The sequence below is a fragment of the Onychostoma macrolepis genome, chromosome 11 (assembly GCF_012432095.1).
Source record: "Onychostoma macrolepis isolate SWU-2019 chromosome 11, ASM1243209v1, whole genome shotgun sequence".
In the NCBI taxonomy this organism is placed as follows: domain Eukaryota; kingdom Metazoa; phylum Chordata; class Actinopteri; order Cypriniformes; family Cyprinidae; genus Onychostoma; species Onychostoma macrolepis.
Window position 1 is genome coordinate 3,501,583 of NC_081165.1, and position 25,601 is coordinate 3,527,183.

Below are 25,601 nucleotides of genomic sequence, written 5' to 3' on the forward strand. Positions count from 1 at the left end.
CTTTTGACTGGTAGTGTAGATATGTATCATTGCATCTAGTTGTTTTGGATAATAAAAAAACGTCAGGTCGACCCCAAATACCCCCGTGTCCTCCATAGCTCCACCCTCGTTCTCAGCCCTAGTCACCAGCCGCCGTTCGCGACCCACGCAAGCCCGCCGCCGTCCATGGCTCCGTCTCACCAGCCGCCGTTCGCGGCCCACGAAAGCCCGCCGCCCTCCGTGGCTCCCTCCCACCAGCTGCCGTTCGCGGCCCACGAAAGCCCGCCGCCATCCGCGGCTCGATCTCACCAGCCGCCGTTCGCGGCCCACGAAAGCCCGCTGCCGTCCGCGGCTCCCTCTCACCAGCCTCCGTTCGCGGCCCACGAAAGCCTGCAGAGAGTATGGCAAGCCCGCCAGTGCCTGCCCCTCGCAAGTGCTCGCCTGTGCCGGCCCCTCGCATGTGCCCGCCTGTGCCGGCCCCTTGCAAGTGCCCGCCAGTGCCGGCCCCTCGTAAGTGCCCGCCAGGGCCTGCTCCTCGAGAGTCCCCGCTGGTCCCGTCCAGCACCGCACTTCCAGAGCGCCCCCCTGTGCCTGCGCCACGAAGGCGCTTCCAAGAGTTTCCGCTGGTCCCGTCCAGCACCGCGCTGCTAGAGCACCCCCCAGTGCCTGCGCCACGAAGGCGCTCCCAAGAGTCTCCGCTGGTCCCGTCCGGCACCGCGCTTCCAGAGCGCTCCCCAGTGCCTGCGCCACGAAGGAGCTCCCAAGAGTCTCCACTGGTCCCGTCCAGCTCCTCGCTGCCAGAGGGCCCCCCAGTGCCTCCGCCACGTAGGCGCTCCCAAGAGTCCGCTTCCCCTGAACCCCAGCCCGAGACCGCCCGAGTCCCCTGATCCGCCATGGCCGCCGGACTCCCCTGATCCGCCATGGTCGCCGGACTCCCCTGATCCGCCATGGCATCCCGAGTCCCCTGATCCGCCATGGCCGCCGGACTCCCCTGATCCGCCATGGCTCCCGGAACGGGCACCGCCCTGGAGGCCGTCTGTGTCTCCTGGTCCCTAGAGGCCTCCAGAGCGCCCACCCCCCCTCCCCGTTGGATGTTGCAAGGCCCGCGCCTTGCAACATCCAACGGGAGGGGTGGGCGCCTTGTGGGAGGGGGGAGTAATGTCAGTCCTGTCTTGTGTTTCCCCTCCTCTCGTGCCCATATTTGGTTTGTTCCTGTTCCTGTCATTATTAGTTGATTTGTTCCCAGACGTGTTTGATTGTTCCCCACCTGTTTGAGTTCTCCTTGTCTGATTTCCTTATGTTTATAAGCCCTGTGTTTCCCTGTCTCCATGTCGGTTGTTAATTGTTACTAGTGTGTCCTGCATTCCTGCAATTCCAATAAAGTCTATGTTTGGAAGAACTCCTGGTTCCCCACGTTTCCCTGGCTCCAGCAGGACCATGACAATATCGTGTCTTTTCGAATTTAAATCTAGATTTATTCACATTAGCCCATGGAAACCTCTATGAACACACTTGACATGACTTTGCGGTGGACGAATTTACGTTTTATTAAAAAGTGTTTGCGTATTCTGCACTAATGTTGCGCACAGACAGGATAGACAGCCTGCCTCCGTGTCAAGTCCCTATCAAGCACTTTACCGATTCAACTGCTCTCCTCTCCTCCTCCTGCCTGGCTCTTTGGCCCGTATCACTCACCGCAGAGCAAGCCTTTTCTTGATAAAGCTGTTGTGAAAACGTGGGAAAAGCCGACGAGGAAGAAGTTGGGATGAAGCATTCTTTATATAGGCGGAGCAAAACACTTCATGGCTCCGTCTATAGCGCATTGTGATTGGGTGGTTTACGCTGTCAATACAGGAGACAAATCAATGGGCCAATGGCTGCTCGTAGTCCCTGCGTGATGGTCCTTGGCAAAAAAACAAAAACAATTCTGTCGGCCCCTTCAGTGCGTTGGCCCACCGGGAAAATGCCCGTTATGCCCGATTACCAGTCCAGCCCTGGTGTTGGGCATATTAACAAGGCCCAACCCATTTGGAGCTGACTTGCCCATTTGGAGCTGGCTTAAAATCCTGTAGTGTGAACTAGCCTTTACGGAACGTGCAAAACTGCACGTTAAACATTTCCCATAAAGAAAACACTTAACGTGGTAAACGATAATAAATTATTAAATTCAGCATCTAATTAAAAAAATATATTACTGTATATTATGTACATTTAAGCAGATGAGTTATTTTATTGTTATAGCAAATTTACCTCACAGTACAAAACAAAGTAATAATTTATTAAATTATTTAAATTAAATTATTAAATTCCAATAATTTATTCAAATTAATGTTTACAGTAAATGAATAATTTACTCAAACTGACTAAATATATATTGCCAATAACTCGCCCTAGACAATAATTTCCCAAAGTATGTACACTACACAAATATTTTTAAGAAAAAATATTACAGTAATTCACCAAAATGGGATTTTTTGTGTTCCAAATGTTCTATGTTACTAGTGACCAGACTGACTTAATACAGTTCAAATTTTGCCAACATCTTCCTCACTGTACAAACAGTATATAATTATTCTTAAGAAATTACTGCAATTCACAAAGTTTTTTTTTTTTTTTTTTCCTTTTTGAAATATGCTTCAAAAGTTGTAGTACATTCCTAGTGACTATACTGACTTACTATAGGTGAAATTTTGCTAATACCTCCCTTAATGTACATAAAATACATCAATATTTTATACTACAACCTTTGGAACATGAACAATTCCTTTTGAGGTCTTACAGATTTTTTTGTTTTTGTTTTAAATAATCGACCTATCGGTAAGCCCCTCCCCTCGAACGCAGACTAGCCAATGGCAGTCGAGTATCAGTTGCACGGGGAGCAGAACTCTGACATCTTTAGGTTTCAGCGCCATAGAAAAACATTGGAAGATCCGAAGCTCGCAACGGTTTTATGGGGTTTATGCTTCAAAAAGGAAAAACGATGTGCCTGGGGTACTTGTAACACTGATTCCAGGTATCCTAAGAGGATGGGCAATATAATTTATTTTATTGCATTTCCTGAATCCAAACAAAACAGAACAAAATGTCCCTAAGTATTCACCCCAATACAAATGAAGACAAAACGTTCATTTTCTGGTCATACACTCATTAAGTTACAATTTTCATCTGCTCAAGCAGAACGTTAACGTTATCATATGCTTTTAGCTAGGTATCTCTGGCCAAAACTAGCTAATGTTAAAGTTAGTGAGTCTAACATGCTAAGGTACAAACCTGAATAGTAGACTGTTCTCGTGTCTTGTACAGTGTAGGTCAAAAACACATAAACGAAGGTCTACATTTCAGTGCCTCTCCATATTAAACTGGTTAAATGTACATTAATTTAATCGTACAGCGCGATACATGAACAGTGTTGATCCTGCATGTTGTTATCCACGATCATGGGGACCGACTGTAATATGACACTTCTCCCGCTTGCACTGTGATCTGTAAACCCTCCTTCGAGTTACCCACCGTATTTATTTTTAAATATTTTATAAATCCCTCCATGGAATATTTAATTCCCATTTGGTGGCCTTCTGTGTCCAAAATTGTGCAAAAACATTGGGGGGACAAGGTTTTCACACTGTAGCTGTCATTGTAAGACAGTGACCAACTCTGTCTGTTTGTCCGAGGGAGCAACAGTAACTAAGGTGGGCGAGGCTTAGACCAAAATAGGTCAATTTTGAATTGTACATACAGTAAGGGAGATATTGGCAATTTCATAACGTACTACAACCTGTGGAACATGAAAAACCTTTTTGGTGAATGTGACGGCCTGCATACCTGCCTGCTGTGTGGTTTTGTTTATTTTTGTGTTTCAGTGGGGCGGGGCTGCAGTCCGAATGCAGATGGAGGACACCTGGGCCCGGAGTCTTCCCTCTTTATAAAAGCTCTTTATCTTTCCCCTGTTTGGTTGGTGTGTGGGGAGTTTCTCCCTCGCACATCACCATTTTGTGTATTTGTTTGCTAAATACTATTTTAGCATTCTATTATTTTGGCTCAATTCCTGCTTTCCTCTTTTTTTGTCATAATCTTTGAGCCGGGTTATGACAAATGGGGGCTCGTCCATCTGTTTTTGATTCGTTTTTGCGTTACGTATTAAGTCATGCGCTTTGCGGGATAGTATTTGTAAATGAAGTGTCGCTGGAGTAACGTCACTTGTCCATAGCGGTGGACTGCGTGATGCAGGTGTAGGTAGTAAAGGAAGTTTGCGTGGTGATTATTGCCGTGAACATGATGTTTGACCAGTGTGCGTGAAAATCTAGGTAAGTAAGTATTTCAAATTAAATTTATTTGTTTTTAATAAGGTGGTTCTCTGTTAGGTTTAGTGGTGTTACCCCTTTGGGTTTCACCTGATTTGTTTGTGTAGTGTTGCGGTGAAAGTGGACTGAGCCGTTGTCTTGGGGCACTTCTGTGGGTTTTGGAGAGTCACCAGTTTCTGTTTGCTTTTCCTTCCCATCGGGTTTTGTGCATAATGGAACTACCATCAGTAGCCGCATGAAGACCAGGATTGAGTTTATGTAGGTAGTTTAAATTTTGGTAGTTAGTTAGAGAGGTGCACCTTATTTTAATTTTGTTGTACTTTAGGTTAAGTGCTGTTAATTTTGGCCGAGATTTCACGCACACGGTTAAAATGTCTACGGTAGAGGAATTTATAGCGTCTCCGTCAGAAGAATTATTAGATCTCTGCACAAAAGAGCAGCTTCTTAAAATAGTTGAACATTATGATATTGATGTCATCAGTAATATGCTTAAAGAATGACAAAAAGCTATTTTGAGGAGTAATTTAATTGAAAGAAAACTTTTGGCAGAAAAATCGTCTGTTTCATTACCTCTACTTTCCATGTCGTCTTCAAATTTAACATTTGAACAGCAAAGAGAGTTACTTGCCATGCAAATTGAGCACGAAAGGTTTAAAGTGAAGGCTGAAATAGATAGGGATTTAACAGTGGCGAAAATACGATAGGACACAATGCGGGCTAGGTTCGATTTTGAACATGAACTTGAAACGGATAGAGATGGTGCTGCAGCTGGAATAGGTGTGTATTCACAGTCAACTTCCTCTTTGGGGCGTGGTAATTCTGGTTTTGGTGTTGTAGGAAATTTGCGACTTTTTTTGTACTTTTTGAACGCATTGCCGATGCATGTAATTGGCTGGACACGGCCCGCGCATTGATGCTTCAGACTGTATTAATAGGTAAAGCACAGGAAGCGTATTTGTCTTTAACTGTGGAGGATAGTCGGAATTACGCAAAAGTGAAGGCAGTAGCGTTAAAAGCCTACGAACGTGTCCCAGAATTTTATAGGCAGCAGTTTAGAACTTGGAAGAAAATCGAAAAGCAGAGTCATCTGGAGTTTGCACGTGACTTACAAATGCATTTTTCACTTTGGTGTTTGGCTACCGAGGTCAGTGATTTTGAGGGGTTGTGTAACTTAATTGTTTTGGAACAATTTAAAAATTCTGTTCCCAGTCGTGTTGCAGTTTATGTTGGTGAGCAAAAAGCACAGACAGCAAGCATAGCAGCAATGCTTGCAGGCGATTGTGTTAACGCACGTTAAAGGCACGTTTTTAATCAATATAAGTGCCAGTCAAGTTAAAATGTGCCAAGTACTAATGTGTCTGACGTTGTTGTGCACCTGAATAAGGGTTTCCATTCTGAAAATAGAGGTAATGGTTCACGTGATTCAGATAAGTTAAGTTTTGTCAATATTGCCATAGACGAGGTCATTGGAAATCTGACTGTTATATGCTTAAACCTAAGCCCGAATGTGTTTTGGGTGCTTTGGTTAAAGGTACGGGTGTAGCAGTCAGGACCTGGATGAAAGTAAGCGGGATTTTCCTGAGGTTTTTACTGCTTGTGCAGTAACATGTCGCACATAAAAACTAATACGGATCCTGCTACACAGTCTGGTATGAATAAACGTTCAGAAAATTTTCCTTGCCTTTGTCTGATTTTCCTTTGTCTGTATCTCACAGTGAGCTAGTCTTGGAGCAACAGGCAGATTCCTCTTTATCGGAGTTGTTTCAATTGGTTAAACCTGACACTGAGATGGACGATAGCGCCAGTGGTTATTTTCACCAAAACTCGCTGATCATAAAGGGAAGGCTCTTGGGAGCCCTGTTTTTCAGATTGTGGTAACATAAAAATTTTGTGAAGCAATCTTGAAGGTGGCGCACAATGAGTCTGGTCACTCAGGCGTTAATAAAACGTATGACAGAGTGTTGAGGCATTTCTTTTGGCCTCATGTTAAAAGGGATGTGTCCGCTTTTATTAAAACCTGTCATACCTGTCAGCTTACAGGTAAACCGAACCAAACGTTAAAACCTGCTCTATTATTTCCTATTCCTCCAGTGAGTCAGCCTTTTGAACATCTTATAGTTGACTGTGTAGGTCCTTTGCCTAGATCGAAGTCTGGTGCAAATTGCCTAATTACAGTGATGTGTCAGAGCACCCGTTATCCGGCAGCATATCCTTTACGCACTATAACTACTAGATCTGTGGTTCGTGCACTCTCCCAGTTTATTTTAATTTTTGGTATTCCAAAGGTTGTTCAATCAGACCAAGGATCTAATTTATCTTCTCATACGAGCTTACTGCACAGAGCTGGGTAAGGATTGGGAGGACGGTCTTCCCTTTTTAATGCTTGCCGCTAGAGAAGTTACGCAAGAAAGCTTGGGGTTTTCCTCGAATGAGCTCGTGTTTGCGCATAAAATGCGTGGTCCTTTGGGAGCGTTGGCAGATAATTGGAAGAATGTTGAACCTCCTGTAAATACACTTTGTATATATAGACTTTGTTAATGGGTTTTTATCTTATCGCCTTTTTACAGCTGGGATGCTAGCAAAAGAAAATCTGGAGTTGTCTCAGGGGAAAATGAAGTTGTGGTATGACAGGAGTGCTGAGCGAAGCACGTTTAGCCCAGGTGACCAGGCGTTGGCTTTGTTTCCTGTGGTTAGTTCTCCGTTTCAGGCGAAGTTTGTGGGCCCCTATAGTATTGTGAAGCAGGTGTCCGATCAAAACTATATTATTTCAACACCTGAACGTAGAAAGAGCACACGGCTCTGTCACGTTAACCTATTAAAACCTTACTTTGCCCGTGTGTGCTTCAGTCTTCTTCTGCTGTAAGTCATGTTAATGCGGCATGTGTCGCTGTCTCAGCAGTTCCAGTTAAATCTGACTGTATAGACATTGAAAATGCATTGGATAATGTGGAACAAATGTCTATTGGTTGTTTTAAAAACTCACAGACTTTGGCTAACCTGGAGAAATTGTTTGCTCATTTGCCAGTGGCCCGTGCGGCCCAGTTGACAGAATTAATTAATAGATTTCCTTGTTTATTTTCTGATTCTCCTACACGCACTCATCTGATAGAACATGACATTATAGTGGGCGATGTTAAGCCAATAAAACAGAGATTCTATCGGGTAAATGTGGAAAAACAGAAACAAATGGAGGAGCAAATAAATTATATGTTGAAACATGACATTGCAGAACCGAGTTTTTCTAGCTGGGCTTCTCCCTGCCAACTCGTTCATAAGTCGGATGGCACTATGCGTTTTTGTACCGATTTTCGTAAGGTTAATTTTGTCACAAAACCAGATTCGTTTCCCCTTCCGAGAATGGATGACTGCATCGATCAAGTGGGACCTGCGAAGTTTGTCAGTAAATTTGACCTCCTTAAAGGTTACTGGCAGGTTCCCTTGTCTGACCGTGCTCGTGAGATTGCTGCGTTCATTACTCCAAAAGGGTTGTATTCTTATAAGGTTATGCCGTTCGGGCTTCGAAACTCACCTGCGTCCTTTCAGCGTCTCATGGATCGCGTTATTGGTGATATGCAGGGTTGTGCTGTGTATCTTGACGATGTAGTCATTTATTCAGACACCTGGGATATTCATGATATTCATGATATTACTGTAGTTTTTTAAAAAAGATATTTGTGTACTGTACATACCGTAAGGGAGATATTGGCAAAATATAACCTGTAGTAAGTCAGTTTTGTATCCAGCAACGTACTAAAACCGTTGGAATATCAAAAAAAAAAAAATTTATATTTAAATAATTGTGTACTGTACATATACTATATATAAAGGGAGGTATTGGCAAAATCTCATCTGTAGTAAAATCACTATGAGCAATACAAGCTTTACAATTTGACAGTGTGCTATTTTAAATGTTAAAAGTCATTTTAATTTAAATACATTGGACGTTTTAACCCAGTCGGTGGAATTGTCAGACGGCCCCAGATGGTCAATGCTTTCTCCGGTTTACATTTTCAGCAACAATACACCTAGGCGGTTTTGAACTCCTTTTTTATGTCGATATAAAGTGGTTGCTTACTGTTAAAACGAATCGTGGTATTGATATCTTTGTAGGACTATAGATCAGTGGTAAGGGAAAGCAACGAAAATGCAGCGCGTTGTGTTCTTCTGATCTCATTTGTTTGCCTGTATATAGTTTGCATAATCATCAATAAAGTGTATTCTGAGATCTGAGGACTTATATCACTGTATAAGTTCACTGAGGCGCGTTACGCGTCGTTGGGGAATCCTGTGACGTATGAGGGGAACCCCAGAATTACAGCACAGCGTCACATAAGCCATGATACAAAGTTACAGAAACTAAGCAACCGAAAGCAATATATGTCTTCCTCAGATGTAATGTTAGTTCTGTACTTCAGCATTGGGTAAAAGAACATTATAATCTCCTTTGTGGTAGAGAAAGCTGCTTACATGTAGGCTACGGGAAACAGCGAAGATGTTGAATTAAACATACACACAATCAGCGTTTCTACATGTTTATACTGGCCCCGATAATCAAAACTTCTACTTGGAGCTTGTTCCATTTCTGCAAATCAGTTTTTGTAAATGAATGACTTGATCCACATATGGCCTTCATCAACAGCCGGTTGCGCCACCTGTTGCGGCTCACATCAGCTGGAGATCATGCATCGGTGCTCTACTGCTATTCCTGCGGTTCCTGGATGTGCAGCGCTGAATTTTCTGCCGAATTTTAACCACTGAATTTGTGGCAACGAATTTGGAAAGTGAAATAAAATGACCAAAATTTGCTTGTCGACTATTATACATTGTATTTTTTAAACAGATTGAATATTTTGGAAGTGAATTCTGGAAGGTGAATATGAATTATTGAATTTTTAATGATGAAAATGTGTGTGAAATATTTTTAATTAAAATATTCACAGCTTAATTAAACAACTATTTTAAATTTCAGGAAATGCAAGCCCTGGAAATACAAGGCATTAAAATGCAAGCACTGTTAATTACAATGCATCTTTTTTTTTTTCGATTTGTGGAATTCAGCATGCTTTATGTTTCAAAAACTATTCTGCTTCCATAAAAAAATCTTGTTTCTTGTTTTTATTGCATTTTCCAAAATGTTTTTTTTTTTAAAAAACCTTTCTCCATTCTCATTAACCTAAAAAACCTAAAATGTTTTTTTTCAAACATTTCAGCGTATTTTCAATTGTCTTAGTACAATACACACAATCACAAAGTATCCTTTTCACTACATAAAATAATTGTTTCATCTACACCTATTCCAGAGAAGTTGGGACATTTTGTAAAATTCAATAAAATCAAGAATCTGTGATTTGTTAATTCTCTTCAACTTGTATTTCTGTCATGAGAACTCTCGGAGGGATTGGCATGGTAATGTACATGACAATGTTAATATATTTGGTCTTGCCGGAATAGATCTGCTACGCTGCTGCTGCTGCTGTGGCAGAGCAAATACTTTGACTTGCTACTGCCAATACATCCACAACATGCTGCTGTGAGCATGAAAGAAATACTGCTGCTGCAAATATAACATACATGAAATAACCCCCTATAGCATACATTAATCACCTCGTAGCAGATCTATACAGGTGGAGCTAGGGAAGGTGGTGGGTTTCTGAAGCACACTGAAAACTGCTACAGCAAGCACTAGTCATATATTTGAATGATGAGCAGAGAGCTCATTGGCTACCAATACAGGAGAGAACGAATCAGCTGTGCCATGTGATAATGATGTCATTAGGTCAGATTGAGTTAGACCTATCGGACTGCGCCATCTAGAGTTTCATGCCAGAACTCTGAATTTAATTGACAAAAGTATAAAGAAAATATTTACAAAGTTTTCACTGACCAACGTAAATGTATTTTGTAAATATGAACAAATTTTGTTTTTGACAGCTGCAACACATTCCAAAAAAGTTGAGATGGAGGCAAAATAAAGGTGAAAAGGTTATAGAATATCCACGTGAAACAGTAAGTAGGTGAATTGGTAATAGGTCAAGGTATCATGTTTGGGTATAAAAGGAGCAGCTCAGTCTTTGCAAGCAAAGCTGAATCATGGCTCATCACTTCATGCCAAAATTTATGATAGAAGTGTCAATTAAATCAAAAATCACATTTCGCAATGCAAAATTGCAAAGAATTTAGGTCTTTCACTAAGTACCATACATAATATTTTGAAAAGATTCAGGCAATCCAGAGAAATCACAGTACATGTAGGGCAAGGCAGGAAACCTTTGAGCCCGCAGATGGCATTGCATAATAAACCGTCATGTGTTAAACATAGCCACATGGGCTCAGGAGCACTTCAGAAAACCACTGTCATTTATCACAGTCTGCTGCTGCATCAAGAAATGCAACTTGAATATCTGTTACTCTAGGAGAAAGCTATACATCAATTCTATGCAATGATGCAGCCATGTTCTCTGGGCCAGAGCTCATCTCAGATAGTCAAAAAGACAGTGAAAATGTGTGCTGTACTCAGATGAGTCCACATTTCAACTTGTTTCCAGGAAAAATGGATTTTGAGTTCTCAGTCCCAAAGACCAAAGGGACCATCCAGACATTCATCAGCGACAGAAACAAAAGCAAACGTCTGTCATGGTATGGGGGTGCAGCAGAGCAAACAGCATGTGTGACTGGCAAATGTGTGAAGGTACTATTGACATGGAGGTATACAGTATATTGGGATTTTACAGCGATATACTGCCATCAAGATGATGTCTTTCATGGGAAGTCCATGGTTATTAGATCAAGACAATGCCAGCTCTCATTCTGCATGTGCTACAACAGCGTGGTTTTGTAGAGACAGAGTGAATGTGTTAGACTGGCCTACCTGCAGTCCAGATCTGTCTCCAATTGAAAATGTATTACCAGTCATGAAAAGGAGAATCAGACAACGACGATCACAGACTGCTGAGCTTCTGCAGTCTTGTATCAAGTGAGACTAGACAAAAATTTTGCTTGCAAAACTTTAACAATTATTATCTTAAATTTCTAAACAATGAAACATTTGTAGCATATTTGCTTTATGAGATGAACATAATTAATCATGACGGGTTATCAATTTTATATCCATCTTCAGGAATTAGCTGTAGTATTAATAGTACAATAAAATGATTAGTTCGTCCGCAGTATGGACCCTTCTATTGACTCTAAGGAAAATTATTTATCTGGCCACGACAAATAATTTCCCTACTGAAGCATTGCTTCCGAGCATGTAACAAGACCGGACGTTAAAGTGACTTCGTTCTGAGAGCAGCAGACACAGACAACCAAGTGTGAATACATATGGATGTTTATTAAACTACACTACAGGGGAACATGTAACATAGAACTAGACACAGACATACACACATTAAACATGGATGCCAACGCAAGGAAGGCCTGGAGAGAGAGAGAGAGAGAGAGAGAGAATGGCAGGATTTTAACATCAGCTAACTAAAACCTGTTATGAACCATTAGATAATCACATCACCTTAATTAGAAGGGGTCGAAGCCTAGAAGCGCATCTAGATAGTTAACAAGCGGTTACTTGCATGGGTTTCGTGGGTGCTGAGTAAAGCATCCTGGTGCATGTATAATGCGTAGATTCCTGATGAATTCCTTTAGGATTGAAAGCTTCGTCATTCCAGTCATGGGTGGATTAGTCCGAAGTGAGTTGACAAAGTTACTGATCTTAAAATCTGCCAGAAGATCGGACTCCCCCCGGAAGGGGAGCCGTGAGGTTTCCAAGGTGATAAGTGTGTCTCCGCGGCACCGAAAGTTAAGAGGGGCCCATCCTTTTGGTGTGGGAGAAGTTTTATCTGTTTCCCTGTAACACCCATTTTGGTTAGTTTTACCAATAACAAGGCTCATAGTTTCAGCGGGAAAATGTTTCTTTGTCCCACTTGACACCTCGTTTGCATGTTTTACGACTGATCTGGAGATTGGTGTAATTTTCCCCACAGTACAGTAAAAATAGTGTGATGCATTTCATGATCACATAGTGTACATCATTGTGTGAGGAATAAAGAGCAGATCATTTTGATATCAAGAAAGAGACATCTGAAAGGTATTAAACCAGAGATACCTTCATACCTCTAAATATGAGTGTTTAGAGCTTACTAATACGAATAACGAGTGGTAACTAGGCTAATAGAATAAGGAAACATACAAACAACACATGCATACACCAGATACATTTATAACTGCTTAATTATGGCCTAAATAGAGAAAATGTCTTTAGGTGTGTGTGTGATGTGTATTTGAAATCGTGGAGACAGACTAGTCTGGTCCGGGGGGGTCACCCCCGCTTCTGTGGAATGTGTTTGAAGCTTGATAAGGACACTTAGTTGATCCTTTTGCATCCTTTTGATAGTGATAAAGACCATCTGCAATTTAGTACCCATATAAATGTAAACGCTGAGGCCAGGTCAGTAATTTATTTGCAAAAGTCAAAAGGCTAAAGGGTCCCTTAAGACATAAAGTCCCAATGACCATCAAGGATCATAAGCAGATGTTACACATTGTAATTAAAAGGAACGGTGATATGACACAGTTAAACATGCCTCTGTCCCAACTTTTTTGGAATGTGTCGCAGCCATCAAAATCAAAATTTGTTCATATTTACAATTTACATTTACGTTAGTCAGTGAAAACTTTGGAAATCTTTTCTTTGTACTTTTGTGAATTAAATAAAAGTTAAAGAGAATGATCAAATCACAGATTCTTGATTTTATTGCATTTTACAAAATGTCCCAACTTCTCTGGAATTGGGGTTGTATATAAATGTTTCATTCACAGTAACTGCCTTTCATAAAGCTCTTACTATCAAACTTTTCATTAGCATTTCTTCTCATTCAGTTTAATACATTTGTCTATTATTTAATCTAACTCATCTTAATGTTTAATCAGTGAATCATTTGGTGCATCTATATATATCTATAGATATAGATTCAATAGATATAGTTTCTAAATAACTTGTTTGCAATTCAGGGATAACCACATGTAATGAATTATTTTTTGCACTATAAGTGATTTATCTTAGATGATAACCACTATTTTGTGTGTGTGGTTCAGGTAAACCCTATGTTATAGGAACAAAATGTCCCCACAAAGATGACAATATCTGAAATCCTTGTCCTTGTGGGAGAATTTTTTCCTATGAGAAAAAAACAATTTTCATAAGGGTAGGTTTAGGAGTAGGGTTAGTGTAGGGGGATAGAATATTTGTACAATATAAAACGCATTGCTCCTATGGAATGTCACTATAATGATAGGAGTACCTCTGTGTGTGTGTGTGTGTGTGTGTGTGTGTGTGTGTGTGTGTGTGTCAGAATCAGAATCAGAGATACTTTATTAATCCCCAGAGGGAAATTAGGTTCATTACCGCATAAGATAAAAATACAAATAGAAATCTACAACCCAAATTCTGGAAATGTTGGACGTTTTTTATATTTGAATAAAATGAAAACTAAAAGATTTTCAAATCACATGAGCCAATATTTCATTCACAATAGAACATAGATAACATAACAAATGTTTAAAGTGAGAAATTTTACAATTTTATGCACAAAATGAGCTAATTTCAAATTTGATTCCTGCTACAGGTCTCAAAATAGTTGGGACGGGGCATGTTTACCATGGTGTAGCATCTCCTCTTCTTTTCAAAACGGTTTGAAGACGTCTGGGCATCGAGGTTATGAGTTTCTGGAGTTTTGGTGTTGGAATTTGGTCCCATTCTTGCCTGATATAGGTTTCCAGCTGCTGAAGAGTTTGTGGTCGTCTTTGACGTATTTTTCGATTAATGATGTGCCAAATGTTCTCTATAGGTGAAAGATCTGGCCTGCATGCTGGCCAATTCAGCACCCGGACTCTTCTACTATGAAGCCATGCTGTTGTAATAGCTACAGTATGTGGTTTTGTATTGTCCTGCTGAAATACAAGTTGTCTGGAGGGGAGCATATGTTGCTCTAAAACCTTTATATGCCTTTCAGCATTCATAGTGCCTTCCAAAACATGCAAGCTGCTCATACCGTATGCACTTATGCACCCCCATACCATCAGAGATGCTGGCTTTTGAACTAAACGCTGATGACATGCTGGAAGGTCTCCCTCCTCTTTAGCCCGGAGGACACGGCATCCGTGATTTCCAACAAGAATTTCAAATTTGGACTCGTCTGATCATAGAACACTTTTCCACTTTGAAACAGTCCATTTTAAATGAGCCTTGGCCAACAGGACACGACGGCGCTTCTGGACCATGTTCACATATGGCTTCCTTTTTGCATGATAGAGCTTTAGTTGGCATCTGCAGATGGCACGACGGATTGTGTTTACCAGCAGTGGTTTCTGGAAGTATTCCTGGGCCTATTTAGTAATGTCAATGATACTGCAGATCATGCCAATGAGTGATGCAGTGTCGTCTGAGGGCCCGAAGACCACAGGTATCCAACAAAGGTCTTCGGCCTTGTCCCTTATGCACAGAGATTTCTCCAGTTTCTCTGAATCATTTGATGTTATGCACTGTAGATGATGAGATTTGCAAAGCCTTTGCAATTTGACGTTGTTTTTCAAGTATTCCACAATCTTTTTACGCACTCTTTCACAGATTGGAGAGCCTCTGCCCATCTTTAATTCTGAGAGACTCTGCCTCTCTAAGACATCCCTTTTATAGCTAATCATGTTACAGACCTGATGTCAATTAACTTAATTACTTGCTAGATGTTCTCCCAGCTGAATCTTTTCAAAATTTCTTGGTTTTTCAGCCCCTTTGTTGCCCCCGTGCCAACTTTTTTGAGACCTGTAGCAGGCATCAAATTAGAAATGAGCTCATTTAGTGGATAAAAGTGTAAAATTTCTCCGTTTAAACATTTATGTTCTCTATGTTCTATGGTGAATAAAATATTGGCTCATGTGATTTGAAAGTCTTTTAGTTTTAATTTTATTCAAATTTAAAAAACGTCCCAACATTTTCAGAATTCGGGTTGTATATACAAGAAATAAAACTAAAACTACTAAGATTTAAACAACTATACAAGTAAAAATATACTATTGCACAATGAAATACATTATTATACTGAGGAATTCTATAAAGTCTGATTGACACAGGTAAAAAAGATTTCCTGTGTCGCTCTGTTGAGCACCTAGGTTGAATATGTCTTTGACTGAACATACTCCTGTATCTACCCAGGACATTATGAAGTGGGTGTTTTCTAAGATGGCCAGAAGCTTAGACAACATCCTTCTTTCTGACACCACAGACAGAGAGTCCAGCTAAGGATAAGTTTGTTCAGTCTATTTCAGCTACCTTCAGTCCGCTTCCCCAGGATACAACAGCAAAAAAAGATAGCACTTGCGATCACAGACTCGTAGAACATCTTCAGCATCGTCCTACAGATGTTAATGGACTGCAGCCTCCTCAAAAAATAGAAGCGGTTCTGGCCCTTCTTGTAGACGGTTTCAGAGTTTTTAGTCCAGTCCAGTTTATTGCTCATGTGGACTCCCAGGTATTTATAATCTTCTACAACATCCACTGAGCCCCCATGAATGGAAACAGGGGTCATAGGTGCCATAGTCCTCCGCAGGTCAACCACCAGCTCCTTTGTTTTTGTCACATTGAGCTGTAGAAGGTTCCGCTCACACCATGTGACAAAGTTATCCACTGTAGTTATGTATTCGGTCTCCTCACCACCACTGATGCTTCAACTTTAGCTGAGTCATCAGAAAATTTCTGAAGATGGCAGGACTCAGTACAATAGCTGAAATTTGCAGTATACAGGGTGAAGAGGAAAGGAGACAGCACAGTCCCCTGTGGCGCTCCAGTGTTGCAAACCACTCTGTCTGACACACAATGCTGCAATCGAACATACTGTGGTATGCCAGTCAAGTAGTTCACAATCCAGGACATGAGGGAGGCATCCACCTGCATCACTGTCAGCTTCTCACACAGTAGAGCCGGACGAATGGTGTTAAAAGCACTGGAGAAGTCAAAAAACGTGACTCTCACAGTGCTTGCCACCTTATCCAGGTGAGTATAAGCTCGATCCTGCATGTAGATCAGGATTCCTCAATAGGGGGCCTGCGGGCCACATTCGGCCCGTGAGAGAAAAATGTTTGGCCCGCGCTAATTACAAATAATGTGTCATGAAAATTCAAATGCAGCATCAGAAAGCGACGTTAACCTACGTGGTCTCATGGCATAAACGTACCTGGATGCACTTTTTAGCAAGACACGAAATACGTACCAATAAGTACATATCACTGCAGTTTCCAAAAGAAATGAACACTAGAGGCAGTAAAACTCCGACACCTTTTATTCCTTTTCACACAAATTTACAGAGTTTCGATTAATAAAGCATAATTTTCGCACAATTACTTGAAGAATCATGTTATGACTTCAAAACAATATTAATATGCTGGGAGTTTTGAAAACTGATGCTTTTGAACGTTAGCATCACACATATCCAGCTTCATATCTATGGGTTTTCATAGACGGTAGGTTTGTTCAGCAGCTCATGGAGTATGGAGACGAACTTGAGAGCTGAGGAGCTCTGGTTCCAATCCCGTGTAAGCACGATTCGACAAATCAGTTCAAATCTGCGTAAAAGGAAGTTGAAATGGCACGATCACGTCTACAAATACATTTTTACATCAGTTTTGCATTTGTTAACACTATCGGGTAGGTTTAGGGTTATTTCCAACACAATACAGAATTAACTTTTAGCGACAATCCCCGCATATTTGAATTCTGAACCGCCGCAATAAGTACCTGAAGCAAAGTAATAAAAACACAGCAATACGTACCTATATCAACGTAATAAAAACGTGCCAAGGTTCACATATTGAACCTGTTTTTTAGCGCCACTCAGTGGACATTTCTCTTTGAAACTGTATATATGAACTCTGAAACTATATATATGAACTTTGAAACTATATATATGAACTTTGAAACTATATATATCTATCTATATATATCTATCTATATATATCTATCTATATATATATATATACTGTATATATATATATATATATATATATATATATATATAAATAAATATATACATATATATTTATGTATGTAGGTCAGTGGCCCTTGGCTTGGTATTGTTGGCAGAATTCGGCCCTCTGCGAAAATTAATCGAGGAACCCTGATGTAGATGATAGCGTCCTCAACTCCGAGGTGGGGCTGGTAGGCAAACTGAAGAGGATCTATAAAAGGCCTAACCATGGGCCTGAGCTTCTCCAGCACCAGTCTTTCCAGAATCTTCATAATATGGGACGTTAATGCCACGGACCTGTAATCCTTAAGGTCACTGGAACAAAGTCTTCCATAACAGAAGGACCTTCTGCAGTCTCAGGCTCATGCTGTAGACATGGTGAAGTACACCACAAAGCTGGGAGGCACAGGCTTTAAGCACCCTGGGATGGATCTTATCCGGGCCTGCAGCCTTGCTGGAGTGGAGCTTCCTCAGCTGTCTTCTCACATGGTCAGGAGTAAATGGCACAGTAGAGGTGATAGACCTTTTTACACCACCACCCTTTCTACACCACCACCAACACTTCCACTGTTGGACCTTTGAAAACCCGTGATGGTCCTCATGCCATTCTAAACCTCTCTTAAATTGTTCTGCTGAAGCCTCCCCTCCAACTTCCTCCTATCTTTAGCTTCTTTGATTTTAACTTTCAGTTCCCTCTGCACTCTCTTCACCTCCCCTCTGTCCCCCTACCTTAATGCCCTTTTCTTCGCATTCAGGATGGCCTTGATGTCTGTTGTTACCCATGGCTTGTTGTTGGGATAACAAAAGAAAATAGTGCTTGATGGTGCGGTGCAGTCAACACAGAAATGAATATAATCGGTGATGCACTCTGTGAGTCCATCAGTATCCTCTCAGTGTGGCTCACAGTGAGCCTGCCAGTCAGTAACCTCAAAACAAACCTGAAGTGCCTCATAAGCCTCATCTGTCCATCTCCTCATGATTCTGGTGGTCACAGGCTTGCTCTTAACTAGAGGCATATAACAGGGGTTTGAGGTACACCAAATTGTGGTCTGACCTACCAGGGTGGAGGGAGGGGGGACGAACCATATGCATTCTTCACATTTGCATACATTAAATCCAGTGTCCTCTCTTCTCTGGTCGGACAATTTACATACTGTGTGAAAGTTGGCAATATTTTTCCATAGTAACATGATTGAAGTCACCCAAAATAATGATCAGAGCATTCGGATGTCTGGTCTGCAATTGTGATGTAACATTATGAATAATGCTGCTCGCTGACTTCTGGTTAGCTGATGGTAGAATATATACAGCTACTACATTGGCATGTGAAATCTCTCTGGGCAGATAATAAGTTGGGACATTTTGTAAAATGCAATAAAATCAATAATCTGTTATTTGTTCATTCTCTTTAATTTTTATTTAATTGACAAAAGAACAAAGAAAAGATTTCCAAAGTTTTCACTGACCAATGTAAATGTATTTTGTAAATATGAACAAATTCTGATTTTGATGGCTGCAACACACTCCAAAAAAGTTGGGACAGAGGCATGTTTAACACTGTGTCAAATCCTTTTAATTACAATGTTTCATCGTTTGGGAATTGAGGATACTAATTGTTAATGTTTTGCCAGCAAAATTATTGTCTAATCTCACTTGATACAAGACTGCAGAAGCTCAGCAGTCTGTGATCGTCGTTGTGTGATTCTCCTTTTCATGACTGGTCATACATTTTCAGTTGGAGACAGATCTGGACTGCAGGTAGGACAGTCTAACACATTCACTCTGCCTCTATGAAACCACGCTGTTGTAGTACATGCAGAATGAGAGCTGGCATTGTCTTGATCTAATAACCATGGACTTCCCATGAAAGACATAATCTTGATAGCAGTATATATCGCTGTACAATCCCAATATATGCCTCCATATCAATAGTATCTTCACACATTTGCCAGTCACACATGCCGTTTGCTCGGCTGCACCCCCATACCATGACAGACGTTTGCTTTTGCTTCTGTCTCTGGATGGTCCCTTTGGTCTTTGGGACTGAGAACTCGAAATCCATTTTTGCCAGAAACAAGTTGAAATGTGGACTCATCTGAGTACAGCACACATTTTCACTGTCTTTTTGACTATCTGAGATGAGCTCTGGCCCAGAGAACCCGGCAGCATCGTTGCATATAATTGATGTATAGCTTTCTCCTAGAGAAACAGATATTCAAGTTGCATTTCTTGATGCAGCAGCAGACTGTGGTAAATGACAGTGGTTTTCTGAAGTACTCCTGAGCCCATGTAGCTATAGCCCTATTTGGACAGGACTAGTTTTACAGGGGGTTGTTAGAGAAATTTGTGTTTCACAGACGTACTTGGTGATTTGAATCCTGTCCGAATCTGCCACGTCTGTTTTTTTCTCACACAACCTCTGTAATAATTCCAGAGCAAATTACCTACTGTTTTTCAGCAAACTCAGTGATCCTCTGAGAAAACTAATCCCGTCCAAATGCGATGTCTGTGATTGCCGGTGATATTTTTTTTCACAACGCGTTTCCTTGTGTGTTTTGGCCAACGTGAATTACCGTAGAATCTCATGTTTGATATTTTTGCCTCCCGTCAAATAAAAACAAAAAAACAAAAACAATAATAAAATCAAGAGCCAGATCACGTAAACCATTCAGACTGGCTATTGTAATATCAGCATCAGGTAAAATTACTCGTGTTCGTTTCTACACGCAATTACATAATGTTTTAATTACATATGCACCTTTATGAAAATTAAACATGGGTTTACTACAAATAAATAACTAAAGTGAAACTAAAGCAACCACACATTAACATGGCTTTTCTATACTAGCCATTTAGCTTCACCATGGTATTTGTAGTAAAACTGTTATACTAATGGTAATCAATCCGAATGACTATACACAATTCACACATACAGAGCGCGTGATCTCTGAAACTCCCAGATGTACAAAACAGCCCCTCCCACCTCTGTAATAAACACGGAGATGTTAGTCCTGTCCGAATTGGTATATGAAAATTGCAGACATCAGGTGATAAGAATCGAAACTCAAACGTAGTTTAGAAAACTAGTCCCGTCCGAATAGGGCTTATGTTTAACACAGCGTGATGGTTTCTTATGCAATACCATCTGAGGGCTCAAAGGTCAAGCACATTCAACTGAGGTTTCCTGCCTTGCCCTACATGTACTGTGATTTCTCTGGATTCCCTGAATCTTTTCACCAATGTATAGTACTTGGTGAAAGACCTAAATTCTTTGCAATTTTGCATTGCGAAATGTGATTTTTGATTAGTTTGACACTTCTCTCATAAAATTTGGTACGAAGTGATGAGTCATGATCCAGCTTTGCTCGCAAAGACTGAGATGCTCCTTTTATACCCAAACATACCTTGACCTATTACCAATTCACCTGCTTACTGTGAAATGTTTCAAAACAGTTTAATGTGGATATTCTATAACCTTTTCACTTTTATTTTGCCTCTGTCCCAACTTTTTTGGAATGTTTTGCAGCCGTCAAAAACAAAATTTGTTCATATTTACATAATAAATTTACGTTGGTCAGTGAAAACGTTGGAAATATTTTCTTTGTACTTTTGTCAATTAAATAAAAGTTAAAGAGAATTAACAAATCACAGATTCTTGATGTTATTGAATTTTACAAAGCGTCCTAACTTCTCTGGAATTGGGGTTGTAGTTCAATGTCCGGGCAACATATCTGCTCCTTAACCGTAATATGACAAGGGTTGCACCATCTGTTATTAACTAGAATGGCAAGCCGCTCTCGTTGCAATCCCGGTCGACCCGAACCATCAGAAAGCCCTCGATGGAGACGTTATGATCCAGAATGTCCTGATGTAACCATGTGCCTGTGAAGCACATGACACTACATTCCCAGTACTCCGTTTGGCTTCTGACTAGCCCTGTCAGCTCCTCCATCTTATTAGCCAGCGGTCTCACATTGCCCATGATAAGAGAGGGGAAACTCGGCTTGAATCTCCTCTTCTCCTTAAGTCTCTCCCGTCTCATCCCAACTCTCTTCCCCCGTTGTCTTGTTCCTCCCCTACATCCTCTATGAGTTTTCCTCCAGATTTCAATAGCTGGTCGAATCGCTAAGCTGGACGGCTTTAGATCGATCAGCTGATCCCGGGAGTAAACAATCCAAGCAGCGTATCCAACGGGTGTTGTGAACGCAGTAACGAAAAAAGTTATTAAAAAGGTTGTTAAAACTTTCCCCACCAGCATCCTTGAAAGGGCCCAACTTTAGAAAGCTCACAAAAAATACAAGAAGAAAAAACGCACTAATAACGTTAATAGGACAGAAATAAAAAAGACACACACAGGAGCAGCGGCAACAGGCTGCATGTGTGTGTGTGTGTGTGTGTATGTGTCTAACCATATTTTGGGGACAAATTGGTACCCAGAAGTGAGCAAAACCTGACAAAATCACCAAAAACCTCCCTTTGAGGACGTCCTCATTTGTAAAACTGTGTGTTTTGCAATTTGTGAACATACAGCAGGATACAAGGGAGAGAAATTAATCAGAGATGTATCAGAAGATACCATGGTAGAGACTGCACATTACTATAACTCACCTTTCATCTGATAAGTTCAGTTATAGTATAGATTCAGTCATATGTCATACTGCATTGACAATAAACCTTTTTCTAGCACCAAACCTTATGGCCATGTCATACCTTCATCACACCTTTTGATACAATAACACACTGTATAAATACTTTTACAAACATTATGGATTTTATGCGAGTTATTCAAGCTAGGTAATGTACAGTAAGTGTATTTTCTAACATGACAGTTATTGCCTCTATTACTGTAATTATTTCAGGTGATTTGAAACATGCATCTTGCATTGTTTGCTCTTGAATGAACTGATTGTTAAAAGTACTAAGTTGAAAGAATATCTTACTGTTGTGTTTTGGTGATTTAACCAAATGTCCTCAATACATATCACAATGATCTTGTGTTCTGAAACAATGATTATGTGGAATGAAAATATGTGCAACTACAATGAAATCATGAGATCAGATTTTGAAAGAAAGATTAGTGGTGAAAGTTTAAAGTTTTGTACTAAGAGTTTTGAAAATGTACACCTTATGAAAATAGTACCAAACCAATTTAAAAAATCTATAAATGTATTGAATCAAAATAAAGATGAATATCAACATACAGTTTTTTTTTTTAAATTTTTTTATTTGCTCTGGTACTATTTTCACAAGAAAGGTGTATATTTTCAAAACTCTTTGTACAAAAATCCAAAGTGATTGAAATCCACACTTGTAACACCACTAGTCATTCTTTCAAAATCTGATCTTTGAGGGTTTTGGACTCATTTTGCCTTGTTGTGCCCCTGTTTCTGTTCCTGTTTCCTTATTTGGTCATGCTCCTTTTCTTGTTAAGTTAATTGATCATTCCTTGCACCTGTGCATTTAAGTTCCTGTTTGCTCTGTGTTCCTTTGTTGGGTCTACTCGTTTGCTACGTGTGTTTGTGCTTTTCCTATGTTGGCTTATTCCCCTGCGTTTTCATCATTAAAGACAGTTAAAGAGTATTTGTGCCTCCCTCGTGCTTCCTGTGAGACAATTACACATTACATTGTTTCAAAACATAAGATTATTGTAATATATATTGAGAACATTTGATTTAATCACCGAAACAACATTGTGATCTTCTTTCAATTTAGAACTTTTAACAATCAGTTCATTCAAGATCAAACAATGCAAGAGACATGTTTTAAATGACCTTTGTTGCTGAAATAATTACAGTAATGCAGGCAATAATTGGCATAACTCACTAAATCCATAATGTTTTTAAAAGTATTTATACAGTGTGTTACTGTATCAAAAGGTACAATGATGAAGGTATGACATGGCCATAAGGTTTTGTGCTAGAACAGAGATTACTGTCAATGCAGTATGACATATTATTGAATTTATACTATAACTGAACTTTTCAGATGAAAGGTGAGTTATAGTAATGTGCAGTCTCTACCATGGTAAAGACTATACAGTATCACATGGCATAATGTAATGTAATGTAAAATGCTGTATTTGATTCCATCTGTCTTCCTCCATCTGATGCATCTTTGATCAATTTCTCTCCCTTGTATCCTGCTGTATGTTCACAAATTGCAAAATGCACAGTTTTACAAATGAGGACATCCTCAAAGGGAGGTTCTTGGTACAAATTGCTGGTACCAATTTCTCCCCAAAATATGGTTGGGCACACACACAAACAAACAAACAAACACACACACACACACACACACACACACACGTTTCTATTTTTTGTAGGGACATTCCATAGGCGTAATGGTTTTTAAACTGTACAAACTATATTTTCTGTCACCCTACACCTAAACTTACCCCTTACAGGAAACTTTCTGCTATTTCAGATTTTCAATACACTCCATTATGTGTGATTTATAAGCTTGTTTCCTTATGGGGTCCAAAAAAATGTCCCCACAAGGTCAAAATTGACTGGTATTACTATACTTGTGGGGACATTTGGTCCCCATAACGTGATAAATACCAGGTACACACACACACACACAGTTATTACTATCATTATGATGACTTTCCATAGGAACAATGGGTTTTATATTGTATTCTATCCCCCTAAATTTAACCCTTTTGTGGGTTTGTGGGGTGATTATGCCAGGAGGAATACATTTATTTCACCAAAATACTGAAAAATAACCTAAAACAGTCCCAGACTTATTGGAAAATAGAATCTGATATTTTGTTGTTGGTAATGTTATTGCAGTGGTACATTTATTGTAGAAATGCTCATGCATTTTTGTAAAATAATATATGTGACAAGCAACTTGTACTGATGGGGTAGGAGGGTGGAATTAATCAAATCGTCAAATAAACCAGTGTCAAAACATCTTATAAACTTGGTTATTATGGTCTGCTAATTGCATAATTTATATGTATGTTTTACCCCTTCCACATTTGTTTTTTGTTATTTTTGCAGAAACTGTGTAAGGGGCAGGTTCTCCTGGACCTGGTTTGTGAACATCTAAACTTGTTGGAAAAGGACTATTTCGGCTTGACCTTCAGTGATTCTGACAGCCAAAAGGTCAGAGAGCTATTCTAAATGATTCTATCATTAAATCTCAGACATATTACAGTTTTATCCCACAGAACAGAAGACTCACAAATAATATCTCTGCAAGATCACTTGTATCACAATTAAATGAGATGTAAGCATAGAATAATAATTTTTAAAAAATAGTTTGCAGATAGGTAAGGAAAATGAACTTAATTCAAGATTCAAGCTAACATCTGAAGACTAAAGCAGCTACTTTGTTGTCTCACTGTCCATCAGTCTATGGAAGAAAAATAAAGACAAATGTCTTTGAAACAAAACAAAAAAAAAAGCATGTTGAATTGCACTAACTGAAAAAATAATGCTTTGCATTAACAATGCTTGCATTTTAATGCCTTGTATTTTCAGGGCTTGCATTTTTAGGGGTTGAAATTTAACATAATTGTTTATTTAAGCTGCGAATATTTGAATTCAAAACATTTCACACACATTTCCATAATTAAAAATTCAAACATTTATATTCACCTTCTATAATTCACTTCCAAAATATTCAGTCTGTTTAAAAATATGATGTATAATATTCAACAGGTGATTTTCAGGTGATTTTTGTGGAAGATTTTCCCTTCCAAAAATTCAGTGGTTAAAATTCGGCAGAAATTTTCGCATTTCGGACTTCCGGTTTAGAGGATTGATGGAGTAGACGCGTTTGTCTCTCGCTCCCGTACCTTTCAGTGTAAAGTAACATTTTGAGCCATTTTTTTTGTTTACTCAAGTCCAAAGCGAACGATATCAACCACGCATGCTATAATTCTATTCAAACATGTCTTCTAAATCGGCTAAACAGAGCAAAAAGTAACCGAAAACAGACTCTGCAGATGAAGCTCCTAACGAGGTTAACATGGCGGCGATGGCCAAGCTGCTGGAACAACACCGCCAAGCCTTATCGGCGGAGATTAAAACAGCCATCTCAGCACTGGAGGAGAAGATTGATCGCATCCAGACCACGTTGTCGGATCAGAATCGAGTGCCAATGTGTTGGATGAATGGGTGGAGGCATTAGAAGCGGCCTGCGCCACTCTGACTGAGAGTAACGTGAAACTACAAGATAAAGTTGTGGACCTTGAATCACGCAGCCATCGCAACAATATTCGGATCGTGGGCCTGGCCCTTCAGTTTTCTTCGCACAAGTACTTGTAGACATTTTGGGAGAGTACATTTTACCCTCT

The 25,601-nt window shown here is 40.0% G+C and overlaps 1 protein-coding gene across 15 annotated transcripts in view; it reads left to right on the plus strand.

The window, feature by feature from the left end:
• LOC131549370 (band 4.1-like protein 1) overlaps positions 1 to 25,601 on the plus strand; it is a 303,307-nt gene that overhangs the window by 98,098 nt on the left and 179,608 nt on the right. For 14 of the 15 annotated variants that reach the window (XM_058791485.1, XM_058791490.1, XM_058791497.1 and 11 more), the window contains one exon: positions 24,301 to 24,405. The exons of the other annotated variant lie outside the window; for it this stretch is intronic. In XM_058791485.1, coding sequence (XP_058647468.1) covers positions 24,301 to 24,405 — 105 coding nt within the window. The remainder of the gene's footprint in view (positions 1 to 24,300; positions 24,406 to 25,601) is intronic. 15 annotated transcript variants of the gene reach the window in all.